Genomic DNA, 23373 nt, shown 5'->3' with positions numbered 1-23373 from the left:
ACTTCTCGGCTTTCCAATTGTGTACTTTCCATTCCTATATGTATTAACTTTGCAACAGCACTTGTATATGGTTTATATTTATATATTTTCGAATATGGCATCCCCGAATTATACTTGTTACCGAGTTAGTACTTATATGAACAACACAAATGGTGCCACATGTGGAATTGGATATACTTAATCAACAGGGCACCTGAGATCACCCCCAGTTTTTGTCAGAGTCGCTCAGTCTTTCGTTGTCAGAGTCATGTAGTCCTTTTTATTATTACTTTTTATTTGTCATTTCAGCTTGTCATCGACGTATGATTTAAATAGCCCTTTAGTGTATTTCGACCATCTTTTTTACAAGTGTGATGATCTTATTCCTCTCAGTAGTAAATCATCTGTTCTGAACCGTTCGACAGTAAAACAAGAGCTTAGATTTGTGTATCGGACATACAAATACCTAATCCCATGCATATGGTCTGATTTGGACTTGAAATATACTTGTATAACACATTGTTAGTATATTCAGGAATCAGATTAGGAACAGATGTATTTATATGTCCAACTCTACCGAAGTCACTGACAATTATAGTTATGTGCAACTTTATCCTTTCAATTCATCTATCAGATCTTATACCAACTTATAAAAAATGTTGAGTAAATACAGCAAATACTTGAGGCACATATTACAAGCTGAGAAGACTGTTTTTCTATATAAAAAAGTAACAGAAAACTTTCATATATAAATACAAAGGGAACTACGTATTTAGCATCATTAACTGCATGGCTTTACTTTGTTTACAACATGAGCATTTAAACAAGTTGAAAAGATGAAAAGAACTTTGCAAATATATTTACTTGCTACAAAATGGTAGAAAATAAAGATTAAATAATCTCCGTTGAAGTTTTCCAAAAAATATTTTTCGCTAGTAATTTTAGGTTTAGAATATGATAAAACAACAATAGCGTATTTCATTAACCAACTTAAAAAATACATTGACTTTTTCAGGTAGTCCAAGATGGGGGTAGGTGACGACATCGCACCTCGTTTTACTCAAAAGCCAGTCTTAAAACAAGAAGATAATGGAAAACTACTCGTATTCCAGTGTACTCTGGAGGCTGCTCCGAAGCCCGACATTAAATGGTTTCAGGGAACAACTCCTTTGTCCCAGTCGGACAGGATTAAAATGCGTGTTGAACCCGCTGGCGGGAACAATTATAATGTAATGATGGATATAAAGGGAGTTACACAAGCCGATGCAGGAACTTATAAAGTTGTTGCTAAAAATAAGCTCGGAGAAGTCTCTGCTTCTATCAATTTGAACTTCAGTGGTAAGTTTATATTCAGAGAGTCCAGAATCAAATAGTATATATTCTGTTGCAAAATTAAAAGCCGATAGTAGAGGAGGAAACATGTACCCAAATAATCCAGTTGCTACAATGAAGGGGCGGATCCAGCCATTTAAAAAAGGGGGGATTCCAACCAAGGACAAAAAGGAGGGGGGTCCAACTTTATGTCCCCATTCAAATGCATTGATCGTCCAAAACTTGAAAGGGGGATCCAACCCCCGGACCCCCTCCCCTGGATCCGCCACTGACAATGCTACTGTTGTCAACAGATTATTATACAAACTGTCAATATGAAAATAAAAAGATGTTGTATAATTGGTCATCAGAATTATTGTGCAACCTACGGCATGTGCAAATATATAAAAAAGAAGACATGGTAAATGATTGCCAATGAGACGTATCTCTACCAAGAGACCAAATGACACAGAAATTAACAACTACATGTCCCCGTGTGGCCTTTAGCAATGAGTAAAACCCACACAACATTGTTTTAGTCCCTCAAATAATAAGGTTCTTGTATTCACAAATTTACACTTGAAAGGGCAGTCTGCAACCGACTTTTTATATGTTCTGCACAAGACAGTCTCCGATCGACTTTTTATAGGTTCTGAACAGGATCGTCTACGACCGACTTTTTAACGGTGCAGTTGAGATTTTTAAGTATTGAAGAGCTATAGAACTTTACTGCAGGACAATATTTCATAAAAGAAATTAATAACATTTCTCGTCTCTGCTTTTCGGGTTGTAATGGCATCTTAGATCATGCATCTTATTTTAATATCGTATTCTTGACGGGTTACTGGCGATAACTGTATAGACAGAGCTTTAGAACTGTAGATTCTTAATGAAAAACTGCTGTGGCGACAAAAAATCAGGAAGATAATCTTCTTCTACTTCTGCAATTATCGTTACCTTGACGTCACATTTTACCTGGCGTACAATTCTGACAGCTATCTGTCGTGTTTAGGGAAAATAATGATTATAGGATAATGATACATGATGTTTTGTACATCTACCAGTATGTTACCATGGCAATGCATATCACTTCAAAAGATGATGCTGAAATTGCAGTTTTGGTGCAGAAAAGAGTAAAAACGTGTAGAATAACTACATTTCGATAGCAGTTTGTTTCCTATGATTGACAGAGAAATGAATTAGAAACAACAATAAATCTACTACATCATATGAAATTGATGTCAATCATAAATAACGAAATTAACAGTTATGCATATTAAATATATATAGAGATGATATCATTTCACTCTTAGAATAACGTTCAAATTTTGAGGTATAAGTCTCATTTTAATTTACCCTGTATTTTGTTTCAACCATTTGTATTTTCACAAGTCTTTCAAAAAAATCCGAAAATTCACAGTGTTACAACAGTTTCCGTTTGTGATTCAAACAAACCATTGTGTCTTATTTCACAACATGCCATTAACCAAAATTATAAATATTAAAGCTTGAATTGCCTTAATTGGTGGTAGATTTTGATGATTTCCTTATAAATTTTTAGTAATTGTTTGAAAAAATTGCTCTATCTTAATCCGTATTTGAATTATTATTTCAGCACCCGGACAGAAACAGTAAGTACAATTACAATTATAAGATTTATAAGATAAATTAAAAAAAACATTTATGCTGGGACTATTATAATATAATATATCCCAGATTTTTGTCATGCCGTCAGCTAAAGGCCCTTAATTGGAAAAATAAATATTCTCCTGTTCTCTTTCTTTTTTTCTTTTTTTAAGCTGAACTTTCCTTATATAAATAATGTGACCGTGAAGAGGTATGTGTGAAACCTTCAATTTTCGTTTATTAGCTGGACAAAAGTTTAAACCCCAGAGAAAACCTAAAAAAAGCAAAAATCTATGACAAGGAAAGATTCAAAACAAACGAAACCCATTATTCCAGTAACAAACTGTCTTTCTACTAATCAAGTTCACCGATAATGGTTCCCCCTTTTTTTTATTCTGGATGATGGCCTTGAAAGGGGTATCAATTCATATTGACCACCTTCCCGATACTCCTAATTTAAGGAGATCGTGCTTGTTGATCGGAGACTACTATAATAGTATCAGTCTACTATATTAGATCAGAGTAGTCTTAGTGTTGCTTTCAGTCTGTAGTTTCCGGATATTGGCAAACCGACTTCGATCTGTATATTAGTTTAAATTGTGATTACCTCCCTTTGAAAGTGGTCTGCAAGGATTTTTATTTTCTTGTAAACATGGACTTTGAATACAAACTAAGACATTTGTCTATCTAACAGTTAGTAACGCCAATATATCTAAACAAGTAAATAATAACTTAAGAATAATCGTTAGAAATACAATTGATGAAACAAAATAAAAACACCCAATAAAATTTGTATTTCCCGCTCCAGTCCATGATTTATACCCTTTTCCTAGGGTGAGTTATTGCATTGAAACTCAAATCACAATGTTAAAGATAAGTTACCTTTTGACTGTCTTCAGTCTTGAGCTAAACCAGTCCTCTTCATAACTGTCATATCCATAATCCATAAGTTGACAATGATTTAATAGTGAGTCTAAGACTGAGGTTGACGTGTGATTGGCCGATTTTTTTTAAGCATCTCGTGTGTAGGTTGAATAATTAATTGGGAAAATTGGGAACGAAGTCTGGCGAGACACGGGAATGTGTACTATTGCACTATTATGGCAACAACGAGAAGCTGGATTATGAGATTCTCACTAAAGGTTGCATTTCTGTAAATATTGACAATGCAATTTCCCATAGGAACTCCTTTTACGGCTAAAACTGTACCACTTTTACTATGAAGTTTTGAAAAAAATCTTATCCTAGAATTGAAAGTTCATATGCACCACAATTTTTTTCAAAGGTCAAAATATAGGGCTGTGCGGCATATTTTCAACGTTTAGATGCCCTGAACTTCTCAGAGTTTAAACTTACACTAATTTTCTTAACAACCCCTACCTCGAATGAAAGGTTACCACAGATTTCAATGTAAACAATATGCACGTGTTTATTTACTGGTAACATTCCCAAGTTCTGTCTCTGCGATATGGAACACAGAGAGTATAACTGGGAACCAGTATGTAAACAAAATCAATTTTCTATGAATATTCAATTACTCCCCAAAAGAGGCGTGTTTTGAGAAACAGCTGTATTTACAAAGTGCAACCTAAAGAATAAGCCTTGGTGTTTTAGCAGGAGCAATTCTGCTGGAGATTCGAGGATGCGGACCACAGCTTGGTCTGGTTTGTGAACTGATTTAACAGAGACAATAGATGCCAAATGTGAAAGCGCTATAATATATCTAAGTAAATGAAAACCAAAACTAAAAACAAGATATAATTTAATCAACAAAATACAACTTTTATCATGTAAAGCAAAATAGTAGAAATGGAGCATTCAATGACTTCAATTAACCCGTACTAAGAAGGCATGTAGCAGATGCACTAACTCAAAGGGTGGTTGGACTGAATGTCAGTCCTCAGAGGATTCAACATAAAATTTTAAAACCAGTTATTTAAAATATATAAGTTTCTTGTAGAAGGTAATCAAAGGTTTTGAGACGAAGCAAATATAAAACTTAACAATATTAATAAATAGCTTTAACTCATGAATTCAAAATACCAATATCTATTCAATCTAACAAATATTTACTGAATAAGCTTCATGTAAATCAATAAATAAAGAAATATGAAATTTATAGTTAAAACAAGGGAAATACATGTAAAAGTTACATAATAATCCTCACTGCCACAGTGTATTAACCCTTGATATTTTTTTGCATGACAGCATGTAATAGTCAAAGTTGTGACTGAGTGCGGAAATATGACGATAGATAGATAGATGTTTCATCAGTATCCACATTACATGAAACAACTAAGTTTGAAAAGAAACCAACATCCTACAACTGATTATTGCAATACATGAAGTTGATATTTAATTTTCAAACATATTATTTATAACAATCAATTACACTTCAAATAGAATATTGCCATGGTCTTAGATTTTGTGGGTGGAACAAATATGTCCATTAACATGATTAAGACTATCAGGCATTTTTTGCTTTTAGTTTAATGTACATTTTTCTTATTTTATTAGCCTACAAATTGCAAAATGTGTTAGTTTAACTTTCAGTTATGAATGTATATACCGTACTTAAGTTAAGTATTAAACTTCTGAAAGACAAGAAGACAGAATCATTTGTATTATTCCTGTTCTTTTATTTAGTGTTTACAGTACATTAATCATGTTAAAAAATACTGATTCATGTGTACATCATAGACCAAGTGGGATAATGCATGGTGTAAACTACCTTCTGTAAAGGCAATATACCAAAAAAATAGGACATTAGCTGATATTAACTTAATGAAGTACAAATGTAGCTACAAAACACACAATCCTAAATTTAACTAGAACACAGGGGCATTCAGAGCGTAGTTTAAAGTATGTAAAGTGTTGTTGGAAGAATTTTGTAAAATATTGAATGACTGCAGAATTTCAGCAAAAGTATCATAAGACATAGGTTATTGGGGACAGGAAAATGTTTTTTTTATCCCTCCTCCTTCATTTCCAAAATTCCCAATTTTTGGTTTTCTATCAATTTCAAAATGAACAAACACTGGGTATGTTATGAGCATTTAAGTAAGGAGCCTGTAATTCAGTGGTTGTCGTTTGTTTATGTGTTACATTTTTGTTTTTCTTTCATTTTTTGTACATAAATAAGGCCGCTAGTTTTCTCGTTTGAATTGTTTTACATCGTCATTTCAGGTCCTTTTAAAGCTGAGTATGCGGTATGGGCTTTGCTCGTTGTTGAAGGCCGTACAGTGACCTATTATAATTGATAATTTCTGTGTCATTTTGGTTTCTTGTGGAGAGTTGTCTCAACATGGCAATCATGCATTTTTTTTTTGTAATCAATGAATTTGTAAAAGATTTAATAACTGGAGAATTTAAGAAAAGGTATCAAAAGTTCACATGAATAATTTTAGCGCTTATCTGTATATTATGAACATTCATTACTATGTAAATAAAATTTATTTACTTTCAATTTTAAGTTTACTAATCGATCCATGGTGGTCAACTGATATAGTATACAGACCCTCTCCATTTAATAAACTCTGTGACCGCCGTGGATAGTAAACTTGAAAATGATAGCAGATAGAATTAAAATACACTTTATTCGTAGTATATGGATGTTCACAGCATACAGAAAAACGCAAACCGGAAGTCTAATCTGACTTAAAATTTCGTCCAATGACGAGACAATATCTGGATGCCTTCTTTCTTGTTTTTCTCCAAAATAACTCAATCTGAATAATCATATGAATGGATGACAAATGCGACTATGCACTGTACCTATAGGACACAGAGGCGTGTTGATTAATTTATTGTGGAAAGAAGAGAAGCGACACACAAAATGAGGTCTTCTGTTTAATAATATAGATATGATACAACTTAAGACAAAGGATCACCTCGAACTGTTTCTTTTTCTGGCCACACACAAAAATGCAGGTGTAAACTCTTCCTGTTTCTAATTCATCTAAACATACATGACATATTGCTAAAATTATAGTATAACAACTTTTTTTTGGTCAATGTGAATTCTGAAACAAAGATGCTTCACACCTGGTTTTATTAACATAGAAACTTTTGGAAATCTTCCTAGAAGATATGTATATTCTGTAAATACTATGCAAGGCTGTTTATATTTGTTAAATCTGAAAAAAATACGGGAAAACTTACTTTAGTGGTGTAACAGGTGTTGATTAATTTCAAATGTTTTCTTGTTTCAATTTGTTATTGTGTTGCTTTGTCAATTTTATTCTGTTTCTTATTCATAAATATATATTTTTGACCATTACTGCAACTTCTGCAAGCTCTTCGTTGACCACATCGTGATTACCGGTACTAGTTTTTCATTTTCCATTCTGTATGATGTTGAGTGGATGCGTGACTTGATGATGTTTTTACCATATTTCTTCATAATCATTTCACAAAATGTTTATTTAAAACTGAACTTGATATAAGAATGCAAAAGAAAGTTCATTTTTTTTTCACTATGCAGTTCTGATAAACTATATAGACATGATAGACATGATAGATAAAGTGAATAACGTGTACATTGAAATATTGTTTAAAACATTTTGAAACATAGGATGGATAATAAACTTGAGAAATTTAAAAATATAAATATTTTAGATAATGAAATTTAAGTTTAAGAGGTTTTCCAAAATGTCAGACTGTTCTTTGAAGATGAGAGCATAGTAAACACCTTTTGTTTCATCTGAGACTTCAACATCATGTTTATTGATCATCAAACACTTCATCAATTTCCATAAATACATACCAGAAATTGCAAGAATTTAAACTATGTGCAAGTTCTTGACAGAAATAAAACTTTTATTTGTATGTAAGCCACCTGTTGCTTTGGTTGGTAGTATTCAGCATTTCAAACTGACTTTGATTTTCATCAATGTAGTTAGTAAATCAATGTCAGTGTATAGATAATAGAGATTTCAACACCTTTGATAAACCACTGTACATCAAATACCTGATATTCAACAGAGGATATTTTTTAGAATGTTATCTTATAAGAAGATCCACAATTTGTAGCCACCCACCTGACAACTACAAATTGATCCTTTACAGGAGCCAGGCTTCTTTTTTCAGATTTAAGAGCTTTGAATCATGGTGCATAGCACTTGTTCATAATGCATTTTGTAGAATGTTTAAAAATGTAATGTGGAATGATTGCCAATGCGATGTCTGTGCACCAAAAATCAAAGGATGTAAACAACTATGGTCATCATTGTACAGCCTTCAACAACGAGCAAACCCCAAACAGTATAGTAAGCTTAAAAACCAATGGCTAATGCAGACAAATAACATTAAAGAAAATATAAAAATGGCAGACAGCAACCATTGATCGATCAATGACAGCCACTGGACTGCAGACTCCTGACTAGGTTTTAATATGTCAATATTTCAAAGGTCCTCACTATGCATGTTATGACATTGTCATTAAAAGATTAATTTCACCATGACCAGTAAGGGATCAGATCACTTTAACTTATAATTTAAGTTTTTCGAATGTTCTTAGGTTCCAAAAGTACATTTTATTCTGAAAAAACTAAAATAATGTTGTCTGTACATGTTTTCTTAATTTTACAGACAAGATGGCATTGCCCCCAATTTTACACAGAAACCATCAACAAGACAAGCTGACAATGGAAAGAAACTATTGTTTGAATGTCAGCTGACAGCAGACCCAGTACCACAGATCTCATGGTTCAGGGATGATCAACAAATCAAAGATGGAGGTAAAATGGCTTATCTTAGTCAGGTCATTGTCTCTTTGACACATTCCCCATATCCATTTATTAAGCCAAAAAAATCTTTCAAAAATGCCAATCTACTGAGTATATCTGTAATCTTTATTCTACAGAACTAATACATTAAACACAACCATAAATACATACTAGAACACACCCGCGAAATCATGGGCATTTAGAGCGTGATTGAAAGTATATAAACTGTTATAGAATAAAATTTTGTAAAAGATTTTATGACTGGAGAATTTCAGGAAAGTTATCCACAGTCATACTTAGGGGTCAGAACAAATTTTTTAACCCTCCCCCTTTTTCCAAAGTCTTAATTTCAATTATTTTCGTTTTTTCTGTACATTATGAACATACATATACTATAAATAAAGTGTTTTAACAATTTACTATAAATTCCAAGTTGACTATCCTCGGCGGTCACTGTTATATAATATGACCGCTGTTTACAGTAAACTTGGAATTGATAGTCAATAGCAAATGCACTGTATAGTATACGTATGCATGGTCATATTAGTATACATTGTACGTATACATGTATGATCATAGTATACATAAACAGTCCTAAACAGAAGTCTTGTCTATAATGGAAACAATATCCGGACACCTTTATTTTCGTTTTTCTTTTCTCCCAAAATAACCTCAACTGAATAATCATAAGTAAGGATGACAAATGCGACTATGCATGGTACTTATAGGACACAGAGGCATGATGATTAATTTATTGATTTAATAGATATAGGAAGATGTGGTATGAGTGCCAATGAGACAACTCTCCATCCAAATAACAATTTATACAAGTAAACCATTATAGGTCAATGTACGACCTTCAACACGGAGCCTTGGCTCACACCCAACAACAAGCTATAAAGGGCCCCAAAATTACTAGTGTAAACCCATTCAAACAGGATAGTATAGATATGAATTTTTTGTCAAAGCCTTTCAAAAAAGTCCATATAGGACAATGAGTTGTGAAATGACCAAGTGTTTGAAAGTAAAAGTCAAAACAATAGGGAAGCATGGCATATTTACATATTGACTACACTTATTTTAATTTAAGCATTCGTTATGTTTATATTATTTGCATTTTTGTTTTGTTTATAGGTAGAATTAAGATCCAGACAGATCCCAAAGGAAACAACAACTACTTCATAGTATTAGAAATCAATGGTGTTAATGCACAGGATGCTGGAAATTATAGAGTTACTGCTAAAAACGCTCTGGGAGAAAGTAATGCAACAATTAGACTTAATTTTGATAGTAAGTAAAACTAAATTGCATTGTGTTCCTGTGTTGTTGTTATAGAAGTGATCCACTTGAAAAGATAACTTATTTTATATCATTGAATGACATCAGCTGTTCTTGTTATACACAACTATTTCCTTGTTTGGAGATAAGCTTTCAGCCAACAAAGCATGATCATATTATCATGAACTAGTACTAAAATTACATGTGTTAAGATCAATCTACCCAGATTTTTAAAGGAACCCATATGGAAAATTGTTGGAGGAAAGAGTTGACATATTACAGTTATGTTTTGTGAGCTCTTTGTTGTAGAATTATCTTAAAGGAACCAGTTTTTAGTAAGTCTGATATTCATAAGATGACAAGATTATTGTTTGTGATCTTTGTATATCTGAATTTCACAGAGTGTTACAGCCAATACCGTTTGTTGACCTTCAGATGTGTTTTTTGAGTAGTTAGATTGTTGTACCTCACAACTCCTTTCATTCAAAAGATTTTTTTGCTGTGCATGTACTGATTTTGTGTCAAAGATAGATACCTCATATACTTTGTTTTTCTATTATAAGAGACATAATTCGGCATAAATATATTTGTATTTTGGCTAACCTGACCAACCCTAATTTTAATACTGATCTGAATACTTTCTTTGTTATTTTTTAATAAGTAATTTTTGAGTGCTTTCTCTGTTATAACCAGTTAAACATTTTTGTTAAAAGAGGAATCATATTTTGCAGCACATTAATGGAAACACTGTTATTTCTTTTTGACATTTGCATATTGACGAAAGTTTTAGAATATCACTTCAGTAATTTCATAGTCCAGGGTATTTTCTTCCAGTACCAGATTAATGGATTTTGTTAGCATCACAGTAAAAGATTTGAAGTTAAATGCAATAAAATTAAATGAAACCAAGAAAGAAATCCTGAATCCATGCCAAGAAACATTAAATTGTCCATGAAATTGCTAAAAATTATTTTTGGTGTTGAAAATTTGAGAAAATAAAGTAGAACTTGGTCATCCATTAGTAAATATTTGCTTGGCTGAGACAATGACCCATAACTAAATAGTTGCCTGGCTCAGACAATAGTTGCTTACAACCTTAAACTATTTGTTATAGTTTATGTTATGTCAGTACATTTTGACATGTTGTTTTATCTAATTTTACATCATTGCTACAAGATTTTTGTAGTATTAACAAGATTTTTAACCTCATCTTCTCCACAGACTTCTGTAAACAGCATAACAGCATAACACCATGTTTATTTTAGGTATACAGTATCTATACATAAGATTTTATGTAAGCTGTAAACTTATACAACCTAGGGTTAGAGATGTTAACACAAACTTAATGATGAATACATGGTACTTAGCTGATAAAAATCAGGGAATATAGGTGGTCATGTAATAGTCTGTCATGCCAGTCTTGCACAAAGTACATGTTGACATTTGTACAATCGGTTCTTTACATTGTTCTCAAAATAAGTCTTTGTACTCTTTCAGTTCTTGACATTAGATTTAGTTCTCTTTCGTTTCTTGACATTGTTATAACAATAGGTCTGTGTACTCTTTCGGTTCTTGACATTGTTGTAAAAATAGGTCTTTGTACTAAATTGTAGTCTTTCAGTTCTTGGCATCTTCATAAAAATAGGATTTTAAATCTTTAAAGAAAGGATGAGGTTACTGAACAATGGATGTAATTTTGGAATTGTATTCTGAGAACAGAAATTTGGGAAAATAAAGTCAATATTTAAAGTTATTCAACCTGCCAATGCACTGTTTTTAGATGATTGAATGAGAGTTTTGAATATATATATGAAAGAATACAGTCTTTTTCCTGTGCAGTATTTCAACAAATGAATATGAATTAATACCTCTTATTTGAACATATTTAGAGAGAAACAATACATGTGCAGTTCCATAAGATAGAAATTGTTAGAAAAGAACTAGCAATAAAGAAATAATATTCAATTTGAATGTAGAACTTAGATATAAATACATACACTTACATCATAATAAGTTTTAATTCAATCAATATGAAAGTAAGTTCTTATCTCCCCATCAGTGTCTGATAACTGGGTCAACTGCATACACATGTACCTTAGTTATTAAATCTGGAAATCTACAGCTGTGTTGGCAAGAAATTCATAACATGAACTAATAGCCAACATGACCAATTTATGGGAAACTAATTTCAAAGTTAAGTAGCTTTGCACCTATCTTTTTTATAACATTCATTGTGACTGGGAGCTGTCTTTGGAGTTTTTCACACTTTTTTCAGTCATTGTATTGTATAATCATGTGATCATTTGATCTCTGACCTATGGTTCTTCACTTTTTAGGCATGTCTTATTGATTTATGGCTTATTGCAACATAAAGCAGTTTCAGCACACATTGGCTAATGTTGCAACAAGAATAACAATTTTAATTTCCTAGAATTGCCAGTTTTCCTTCCAAAGGTCTTTCATTATTTTCTGCAGGCACACTTAATACTTTCATATTATAAACTGTTCGCCATAAAACTTACTTTAAAAGCCAAAAGTCAATCAACCTCCACTCATTTCTTACAATGTAGGTGAGTAGTCTATATTATTGGCAACTAAATACAGTTTACATATTTTAAAATGGTGCATCAGCAGTTTTTTTTTAAATTACTATGTTTTGATATCATTATAATAAGTTATATCTTATGTCAATTTGAGAAAGCTGTAAACCATAACTTACACTACAATTGTAATAGTAACAATAACATTTTGTCATGTTTCTTAACTACTTAAATCATTGAAGAATTTTATCTTTAGGGCAGATGCTCTTAAAACAATCTTTGTAATATTGCCAAATTTTTCTGTTTAAAGCTTGAAGACAGGGATGTATGTTATTCAAGACAGGCGATTTGTTTTTCAGTTGTTCTATCAAGAAAAATGTTGTTTTGTTTACCTCGTATTGAAATACAAGTTTAATCAGAATGCATTTATTTGTATTTGTTTTAACTCTTCTTAACCTTTAATGAACTTGTATTTCAATCAGTTCTCTCATGCCAAGAATAATATTTAGTTTATAGATGAGAATCTCTCTCCAACTCTTCACTTTCTAATGTAGAACATTATCAGGTATCTGTACCATTATCTCAGCAGTATCATCTCTGCATTTGTTGTCTTCAAAGTCTAATAATTATATACAGCATTCAGCAAATTCTGCAATCTTTCATTCCTTTCTTTTGCAAGCTGCTATGATTTTAGAAAAAAAAATATAATTTGAACATACATTACATTGTACTGTGCATGTATTCACATTTTTGTTGAGTTTATTTGATGAATTTTATGATATCAATGAATTCTTTTGTTCATAAATGAATAAATGTGAAATACTTGTAGTAGTCAAGGTGTTGCCAACTAGCCTCACAAAATAACAAATTTTAAAACCAAAAAATTTAAGAATGACTTCCAGTATGACTTCATTCATTTCCAAAAACATTCCTTTTAATAGCCTTTTAAAAGACATTGTAATTAATTATTTTGAATCAATAGGTTGATCTTGTCTGTGATGAATCATTACATAGTCAGTTATACAAAAATGAATTTAGGATGAAATTTGGTTGCAGGGTAAAAAGTTCATTAATTTTAATTGGTAGACTTAACTAAGATTATTAGGAATTTTACCATTAACCCCATGTCTCTCACTGGATTGAAATCTTGGTGAACCTGTCTTTAATGTTTATGTTGAACAAATTATTTTTGTTACTCTGTGAGGTAGCCATACAAGTCATAAAAATATGTTTTTTGTTTATTTCTACATTTTGTGAACATGCAACCTTTACCAATCAAATCCTTAAAAATAAGTATCCCTCAATTAATATTGATTCCACAGTACTTGAATCTACAGTATTTAAAAAATACATTGTAACCTTATTTTTACTAATGACAGGAAGCATTAATTTACCTCAGATGCTAAATTTAAAATTTTCGTTATTTGATTATTGCATGGTTTTACATATATATATATATATATATATATTATATATATATATATGTTTGTCGTCTTTAGGTGATGACAAGGGTAAGCCACAAGGTACCAGACCATCCTTCACAACCAAACCAGCTATTAAACAAGTTGGAGGCAAAATCATATTTGACTGTAAAGTTACTGCTGACCCAAAACCAACTATCACATGGATGAAGGGGACACAAGCCCTTACAGATGGAGGACGTTATAAAATGATTCAAACAGGCGATAAAAACAATTATGATGTTTCCATGGAAATAGACAAACCTGGAAAAGATGATGGCGGAGAATATAAATGTCTCGCCAAAAATAGCTTAGGAGATTCCACAGCTACCATTACTCTTAACTTTGAAGGTATGTTCAAGTTTCTAAAACAAATAGAAGATAGAAATGAAAAGAGTATTATGGGTAGAATTATATGCAACTGTACAGCCTTCAATGTTGAGAAAGCCAATACAAAATATAGGAAGCTATGAAAAATGGGAACAATTCAAAAGAAAAAAACAAACTGACTATATATAACAAAAAAATTTACGAAAAACAAATATGATACACACGAACCAATGAAAACCACTGAACTTCAGGCTCCTGTGTTGGGACAGGCACATAAAGAGAAAGACGGGGTTAAACAATTTTATGAGGGCTTAACCATTCCCTAACCTAAGAAAGTCGTGTTACAGCACAACATAATAACAAACTGTAAAAATCAGTTATATTTAGCTTTACTGAAAAGATTTGTTCAAGGCACAAAAACAATTAACATAAGCAATAGACACAAAGCACTTTTTTCAGTTCATTTCATAAACGCAACATAATATATATTTTTTTCATTTTTCTTTTGTCCTAATTACAGCTAAAGGTAAGCCTGGTATATACCAGTATGTACATGATGTAAGGAATTTATATCCTCACATTGTTTAAGTGAATCTATTAAAAAAAATGTAATGACAGCCCATTGGTTTTGATTGTAGTCATCAAGTCTATACAATAACTTTAGAAGTGTGAATAACATATACACTTGTGAAAGTGGGGAAGGAGCAGAAGAAAGAGCCTAAATTGTATCAGGGAGGAATTTGTTTAGAAATTTTGATGAAGGGACTTGTACACAAATTGATGCTGAAGGGTTAATGAACTTTTAAGGAATTAAAAAGCCTTTAATCTGTATTTAATAATGCGTTTTTTTATCAGGTTACTGTAAATGATATGACCTGATCATTAGACTTAAAAGATGGGATCTAAGTCATTACTTTGATATCTAATAGAAACACTTCAACTTTTATGTAAATAAAACTGTGAGGATAACTAAGTAACCAATTTATGTTTTGGCAGGGAAATTTATAGGCTGTCAGTTCTAAGGTTGATTGGAGATTTGAATATTATAGAAAAATCTTTCATCATTCAGAATTTTGTCTGCTATAACTAATGTATGCTTGCTTTAGTTATCAAAATTTTTATAATTATCAAAGCTTAAAGACATAAGGTATTTTGAAATTTTCTGAAGAAATTCCTACACATTTTTTTTCATGTTTAATTTATAGATGGTTTAAAACATAAACTATTTAGATATATCAAAATCAATGCTTTTCATAAATCAGCTTTCACTGCTTTCTTTATTTCACTTTCAATTTATTATATTATGCTTGGCCTTAATCCAATTTGTTATAACAGTCCAGATGCAATCAAGTTATACTGATTTTCTAACAAATCATGTTTGTGTTATCATTAAACAAAATAGCTTATAAATCCTTCAATCTCCATGCTTTTTACTCCTACACAGTTTATTTAGTTAACTCCTAAGTTAAAAAAAATTGACATGCTTTTAAGTTCACTATTGTAAAGTTCTTTTTTAACCAAATTATTTTTTCTACTCATGAAGAGATTCTTGTAACCCCCCAAAAAAAAATCACTGTAAAAATTTATCAAGACAATTCTTATCTTGACACTGGACTAACATAAAGTCCAGAAAATCGTTTTGTCAACGGGTTACATAGATTTCTCCATGCAATAATTAAATGGTTTATTGTCTTTATTTTATTTAACATTTTAACATGTAACTTTTTGTTTTTAATTTACTATACCTCCTTCTTTGATTTGAATCCAGATTCCATTTAATTTGTTTTAAAATTATTTCTCTATCTGATTTCGAGACATTCATTCTATTCATATATGATTTCATTTCATTGTTTCTATTCATATATGATTTCACAGTATTCTTTGATTTCATAACATTCTATCTATTCATATTGTATAGAATTATACATTTTTTTTTTATTTCAGAAGACTTAGTCAATTTAAGTTTTGTTTGTAGATTAAGCTTGAAATATAGAAAATGAATATTTAAGAAAAGTGTTGTAAACATTCCTTAATATTTTTCTATTTTTTATTTACAGGAGCCAAGAAGGCGTAAGTATATGCATATTGTACCTATCTTTGTACATCACACTTCTTATAAAATACCATGCAAAATTGATTTTAAGATTATCTTATTACTGAAACATTCAGTTTCATTAAAATTTGTGCCTTTTTCATTGTTTAAGGTGTGATTTTTTTCCTAAACTTTCTTTGAGAGTAGCAATTAAAAATCTGTAAAAGACGGTAGCTAGTTGAAGATAAATAGCCTTCTTCTGCATTAGTTTGGCTGTGCACTTTTTTACCATCCTTGCAATACTGTGGATTCATTATTATTCATTGGATACCATTTTTGGTAGATTTTGTGGGTACAAGTTAACCACCAAATTAAATATTGAACAAATGGCAAATTTGCTATTGGCTTGTATGTAGACTTCGGCAATACCACAAAATTAAATATCCACGAACATGTAAGTTTTCCTTAATCCACAAAAATTGGTACCCACAAAAATAAATGAATACACAATATTAGAATGACTGGTATATCTTATGTTTGACTGTCTGTTTATAGACCAGAAGGAAAAGCCCCTCAATTCTTGGCTAAACCAGTCATCAAACAAGAGAAAACCAACCTGATAATGACATGTAACCTAGAAGCTAAACCACAGCCAAACATCAAATGGTTCCAGGGAACAACGGAACTGAAAATGGGAGGTCGTTATGACATCAAACTAACACCTTCACCAGGAAAAGCTGATAGCTACACTGCAACACTTAATATTAAGGTATTATAACTTTACCAGAAATAGCATGTCAATCTTCTTCCTTGTAAAGAGCATGCTTCATATTACATATGAATTTTTCAAAGAATATGAAAAATTGAGATATAGTGTCAAACGGGAACTCTCCAAAAATCCATATGCTTTATTTGAAATATTTGAACCCTTGTAAAGTTCCCGTCAGATGCAGAATATATTTGTATCTATCCAAAAGAACATTGAAGAACAATGTATGTTCAGAAAAAAAAGTTGGAACCTGGATTTCTAATGCAAGTATTACATTTGAAAAGTGCTTTTTACATGGATATATACAAACAACCTTGAACATGACATTGAGAGGTGAACATTAAGGTTACTTTGTTTTTTTTGTCTTTCTATTATTCCTTGATCTACCTGTGGATGCATTTAGGATAATAGTTCATTACTTTAAACCCACCTGATTTTGGCTATTTTTATAAGTATTTCAATTTTTTACTTCCAAGAAGGGCGTTTAAATTGTCACAGTTTCATAATAAGGCATCATTTTTGTAAAAAATGGTTATTGAAACCATGACTATAGATGTGATTGAACACAAATAAGTTAATAATAGCTATACAGGTCTAGGTTTTGAAAAATTACCGTCAAGAATATTTCTTTCTTTTTATAATGTTCCAAGGTGTTGGCAAAATATATTTATGAAATCTATAATACAAATGTAAAGTTTTAAGTAGTTAAATGGTAAAATACTCTTTATAATTATTAGCAATGGTAACTTGAAAAATATGTGATAATTAGAATTGCAAAGATGGATTTATGACATCAACATTATAATATTAAAATAAAATTGATGAGCTAGTTCAAACATGCTATCTGTTTACTTTGTATTTAAATCAAAGAGAAGACGGCCATACATCAAAATAAACATGTACCATGTCTTTCTGGGATGAGTTTATTAATTTCATGCATTCTGCAGAGTTCTTTGAACATACATTTAAGCGTTTAACAAATCTGCATTCAAAATAACATTAAACAGTATGGTTGTCAATCAAATTCTGTTATTGTTTATACCTACTGCAGGTATTTCCAATATTTTATTACAGAAATATTTGATCCTGCAAAAACATGTTCGTCTACTGCTGGGTATTGCAGTATATCATGAGGATAGTCTTAAATTTTAGTAATGCTGGCTTAAAATAAAGTCATATAAAAACGATTTTGAAATATGCAACTTTAATGTTGAAATTTGATGTTGATAGGACTGAGAAAGGAAAAAGCATTCTGATTCCCTGCCAAGATAAACTGCTAAGAGTTCAAATACCAGATTCAGATTCAATTTTTCAGTTTCATGAATTTGTTGGGATCCTTTTATGCTTTTTAAGAAATCTTCACTTCTTGGTTGACACAGTAAAAATCAATTGCAATGTATAGAAAATTCTTCACAGTATTTGCAAACTTACAGAATGTAATATTTTAAGTTTCCTTACTCATATCCCTAGAATTCATACCCTGTAGTTTTGAAAGGTTTACATTGTATAAAGCTAAATATGTGTTATATATAAATCTTTCTTCAGTGCGTACTAGGGCTGACATGTGCATTGTTTGTGCATGTGTCAAAACACCTGTGAGCAGGTGCTTGAAAATGTGCAGTTCTGGCATTCATACAAGTATCTATAGGGTGCATTCTTGAAAATTTCAACTAAATCATTTTTATGTGTGGTTAATTACTTTATTCGACAAGCACCAGTATACTTAGATTTATTTATTTAAGACAAAAAGTGTAAATTTTAGCTCATCAGACATGTTGTATTGTAATCAAAATTGCTTGTTTGTACAGAACACGAATAACAGTCAAGTTTTTGTCTGTTAACATTGAACAGAATCTACAAAATAATCAAAGTTCTTAATTAGTTGTAGTCAAAAATGTACAAGCCTCCTAATCCAATATATAATGTTGGCATTAATGTTATCAAATGTTTACAAGTTTTAGGTGTGTTGGAATATTTTGAGTTATTTTTGTAATTTAAACATTTACTTAAGTTAAGTGTCATTAATTTTTTTCTCAAGTGCAAATATTTTTTGTATGAATTAGTGGGCATTAAGAAATTCAATGGCCAAAGCATATTATATGCAGGATGCAATATATATACTCATAAAAGAGAAATTATTTTCATATCATTTAATTATTTATTCACCTGTTTTTTGCCTTGGAAGATGTACATTAAGTATGAACCTGAATTTTCTTGTTAAATGATAAAATTTATGAATTTTAACTGGTAAACAAAACACCTGTTCTTCAATAACATTTTTTTGTCAAGTTTTTTAAACACTGCTTTACTTTGCTTAAATCAATTCTATTTGAACTTCGGTGGATAGTTGTCTCATTGGCAACCATACCACACTCCTTATTTTTATATTGAATATTTCTCAAAAGTGCACAGTCTGAAACCAAAATTAAAAATGGGTGGTATACATGTTTATATTTAAACCGATAATCTAAATTTAGCATTCTTATCAGAAAACAAAGAGTTTCATATGTTCTTCATACATATGATAGATTTGTCCTTATTCACCTTAAAATTTTTTGCTTTGAAGTAAATCACTAGCACAATAGCCTTAGTGTATAACCTTGACCTTGATATATCTTGCACTGTCCATATCTGTAACTGATTAGTGTAGAAATGTACATCAATACACCCACTAATTATTTAAATATGTTTTATCAATAAGAAGTAATTTGTAGCAGTAAATAAAATTCCTCTGGTAAATGGTGTAAGGGATAATATTTCATTATGTTAGCTTGCAGAGTCTTTTTTGGGAAATAAGAGGATTGGGGGTAGGCAGGAGATCTAGCCATTATATTCTACTCAAAGAATTCCTCTGTTAATGATTTATTAGATGGAAATAGCTTAATAATAAACAAGTGGTTTCTTGAATTATTTTACAATTGAACTACAATCATGTACATAGTCTTATTTTGGTACTGAAAAAAATTGATGACAATCGACATTTTCATGATTTTTGTATAAAATCCTGTATTTTAAGATCAGGATCAATATTCAGTGTTTATAAGAATCAGAGATGGTAAAATTTATGCTTTGAAGAAAGATTCCATGATGATAAAATCTTTTATAAAAATCAAAATAGAAATATGAAGCAAGATTACATGTTATTAAAGTTAAATTTTCAATATAAACATATGTTATAGAAAGAGATATTGTAATCAAATCTTTACAAATAGAATTTCTCTTAGATTAAATCTAATATGCTGCCAGGAGAGATGTTCTGTTCTATGTAATAAAAGAAAAATAAAATATTGAAAATTAGACAAAGATAACACAGCACTCACTATACTTCAGAACCAAAAAGTCATTAAAGTAATAGAAAAGTACATGGTTATGCAACTTAAGAGATATGGTATAGAGAAAGCATATGGATATCAAATCAGTTTTGGGGAATCTTAAGTTTTCTCATTATCTCTGAGATGTTTCTTTATGCTTCACTGAATCTTTCCAAAACTAATGATGGGTTGATGCCAAGGGTGTTTTGTTTTTTATGTTATCAATAATGTTAAATCTTTAGATCTAGTATGATGCACGGACACCTTTACCTATAGAGATTTTTTATTTTAAGTAGTCTTCGCTAATTTCACTTGATATGATTTAAAAAAATAATTTTTGCAAAGCAAATTGTATACCATACAAAAATTTAACAGTGCTCCCTTAAGAACCTCTCTTTTCATTATTTTTTTTTGCAGGTAAATGTTAGGTAGAGAACATATGTTTTACATGCCAGGTGTGAAGTTTTCAAGATATCAACATCATCAGAACTGTTTTTAAAACAAAAAGTATCAGTCAAATGCCTGTTATAATTATTTCCTGCTTATCCCAGAACACTTATTGTTTAAGTTTTACATAAATATTATCTCAGAATATGGTTTTTATAAACTAATTCTTAATTTATCTTTAGAATCTATTTGAAGCTGGTACATAATGCATATATGCCAACTCTTCTTTTTTTCTTGTTAGATAATTGATTTGCAAGTCATTAACTTTGAAATGAAAAACAACATATTTTCTTGTGTTATGTATTTTTTTTTTATTTTGGTTTCTGCTACACAGATATAAGAAGATGTGGTATAAGTGCCAATGAGACCACTCTGCATCCAAGTCACAATTTGTAAAAGTACACTGCTATAGGTCAAAGTACGGTCTATTTTAAGGTTCAGTTTTGAAAAAAAAAGAGTAGAATGCAAATAATTTTTGTTTTAGTGTCTGTTTATTTGATGTTATATCGCACATCTTTTATCCATATCTCTATTATCAAACCAATCTTGAATTTGTGAGTTTGAACCACACTTGTGACAATGTGTGGTAGACTCCATTCTTAATTAACTAGGATTGACAGTTTAACTGAAGGTCACAGGTTCTTTCTCTCTGTACTTCACCATAAAACACTAGCCAATAGAGCTGTAAGGTTGGTTTAACACCAACAATTAATTAATCACTCAATCATAGCAAATATCATGTTACTAGTTCCTCCAAATATCTTGACCAATTTTCATGTCTCTATTTATAAATAAATCATTTAAAATACAATTATATTGCATTATTCATTTTGTTTCTTCATGTCAATTTTATTCCGAACAAGACGTTTATAGATAAGATATATGATATCTGTCATGTACATATAGCATTACTAAAAATGGTAAAATCTCTTGTCAGAAGCAATATAATTTTCTTACTCTGTAGTTCTGGCATCAAGGCAAGAATATGTTGCATTGAGTAAAATTTTCTGTTGGTATAGACAGTGCCTAATTGTTTTGTCAGCTATAAAAATACAATTGCCAAGGTGAAAGCAAGAATATATTTACCAAAATATCGGAATTATTCAGTTTTTACATAATTCTTATTACATTTGAAGTATTATTGGCAGTAAATTCTAAATAAGTTACTCCCTAAGTACCCTTTAATCTTATCATTACATTTATCTTTATTGAGAAAACTTGAATTTGATCATAAAATGTCATAATATTTAAGTATGCTTTGTATACTCTTTTTCCCAAATTTATTGACTTTTATAAAAATTTGTATAAATCATGAAATATCAATTTGTTCATTGGGCTCATTAAAGAAAAGTTTTCGGCCTGTCACGAAATGCCACAAACTGTCGGAAAATATTAAAAAGAGTCCGTAGTCTTGTGACCTATGCCTTTTTTCTGTCTGCAGCAAAAGTATTGTTTGTGAACGTTGAAGACCGTATCTTGACCTATAATGGTTTACTTTTATAGATTGTGACTTGGATGGAGAGTTGTCTCATTGGCACTCATACCACATCTTCCTATATCTATTCACAAATAAACTTACCAGTTTACTTTTATTGTTCATTAAAGAAAGGGTATCTTATGAACAAGGAATGTGTTGTTTAGATTTAACCCTGTTACCTAGAAAGAGCAGATAAAAGTTCATTGGCTTTTCATTTCATTGAAAATTACATGGCATAAATTGCTCTTGTTTCTTTATTTAGATTTCTACTGTTATTTATGAACAAATGTTTTGGCTGCTTGTTATCTTTATAAGTTTATTTTTTTTAACATTTTAGAGAAGGGACATTTAATGCAGATTTTTTTTTTATAAACAGATTTTTTATAGTTCAAGTATGATTGTCCTAATTCAGTGATAAGATCACACAAAATTTTGTGAAATTTACAAATCATGTTAATTACAGTGAATCTAAATACTTAGATAACAATTAACAGGTGCTTGTCCATGTTGTACAGGGAATCTAAATACTTAGATATCAATTAACAGGTGCTTGTCCATGTTGTACAGGGAATCTAAATACTTAGATAACAATTAACAGGTGCTTGTCCATGTTGTACAGGAAATCTAAATACATAGATATCAATTAACAGGTGCTTGTCCATGTTGTACAGGGAATCTAAATACTTAGATAACAATTAACAGGTGCTTGTCCATGTTGTACAGGGAATCTAAATACAGTGAATCTAAATACTTAGATATCAATTAACAGGTGCTTGTCCATGTTCTACAGTGAATCTAAATACTTAGATATCAATTAACAGGTGCTTGTCCATGTTCTACAGTGAATCTAAATACTTAGATAACAATTAACAGGTGCTTGTCCATGTTGTACAGGGAATCTAAATACTTAGATATCAATTAACAGGTGCTTGTCCATGTTCTACAGTGAATCTAAATACTTAGATATCAATTAACAGGTGCTTGTCCATGTTGTACAGGGAATCTAAATACTTAGATATCAATTAACAGGTGCTTGTCCATGTTGTACAGGGAATCTAAATACTTAGATATCAATTAACAGGTGCTT

At 30.8% G+C, this 23373-nt stretch overlaps 1 protein-coding gene across 3 annotated transcripts in view; it reads left to right on the top strand.

Moving 5' to 3' along the window:
• LOC143082869 (twitchin-like) overlaps positions 1–23373 on the top strand; it is a 140357-nt gene that overhangs the window by 7244 nt on the left and 109740 nt on the right. For all 3 annotated transcript variants that reach the window (XM_076258835.1, XM_076258834.1, XM_076258833.1), the window contains exons 2-8: positions 995–1317; positions 2906–2921; positions 8506–8654; positions 9777–9932; positions 13960–14271; positions 16308–16320; positions 16838–17051. In XM_076258835.1, the coding sequence (XP_076114950.1) occupies positions 1005–1317; positions 2906–2921; positions 8506–8654; positions 9777–9932; positions 13960–14271; positions 16308–16320; positions 16838–17051 (1173 nt within the window). In that variant the 5' untranslated portion in view covers positions 995–1004. The remainder of the gene's footprint in view (positions 1–994; positions 1318–2905; positions 2922–8505; positions 8655–9776; positions 9933–13959; positions 14272–16307; positions 16321–16837; positions 17052–23373) is intronic.

Source organism: Mytilus galloprovincialis, chromosome 7 (assembly GCF_965363235.1).
Source record: "Mytilus galloprovincialis chromosome 7, xbMytGall1.hap1.1, whole genome shotgun sequence".
In the NCBI taxonomy this organism is placed as follows: Eukaryota; Metazoa; Mollusca; class Bivalvia; order Mytilida; family Mytilidae; genus Mytilus; species Mytilus galloprovincialis.
Note: the sequence above shows the minus strand (reverse complement) of the source record. Positions and strands in the feature narration are given on the sequence as shown.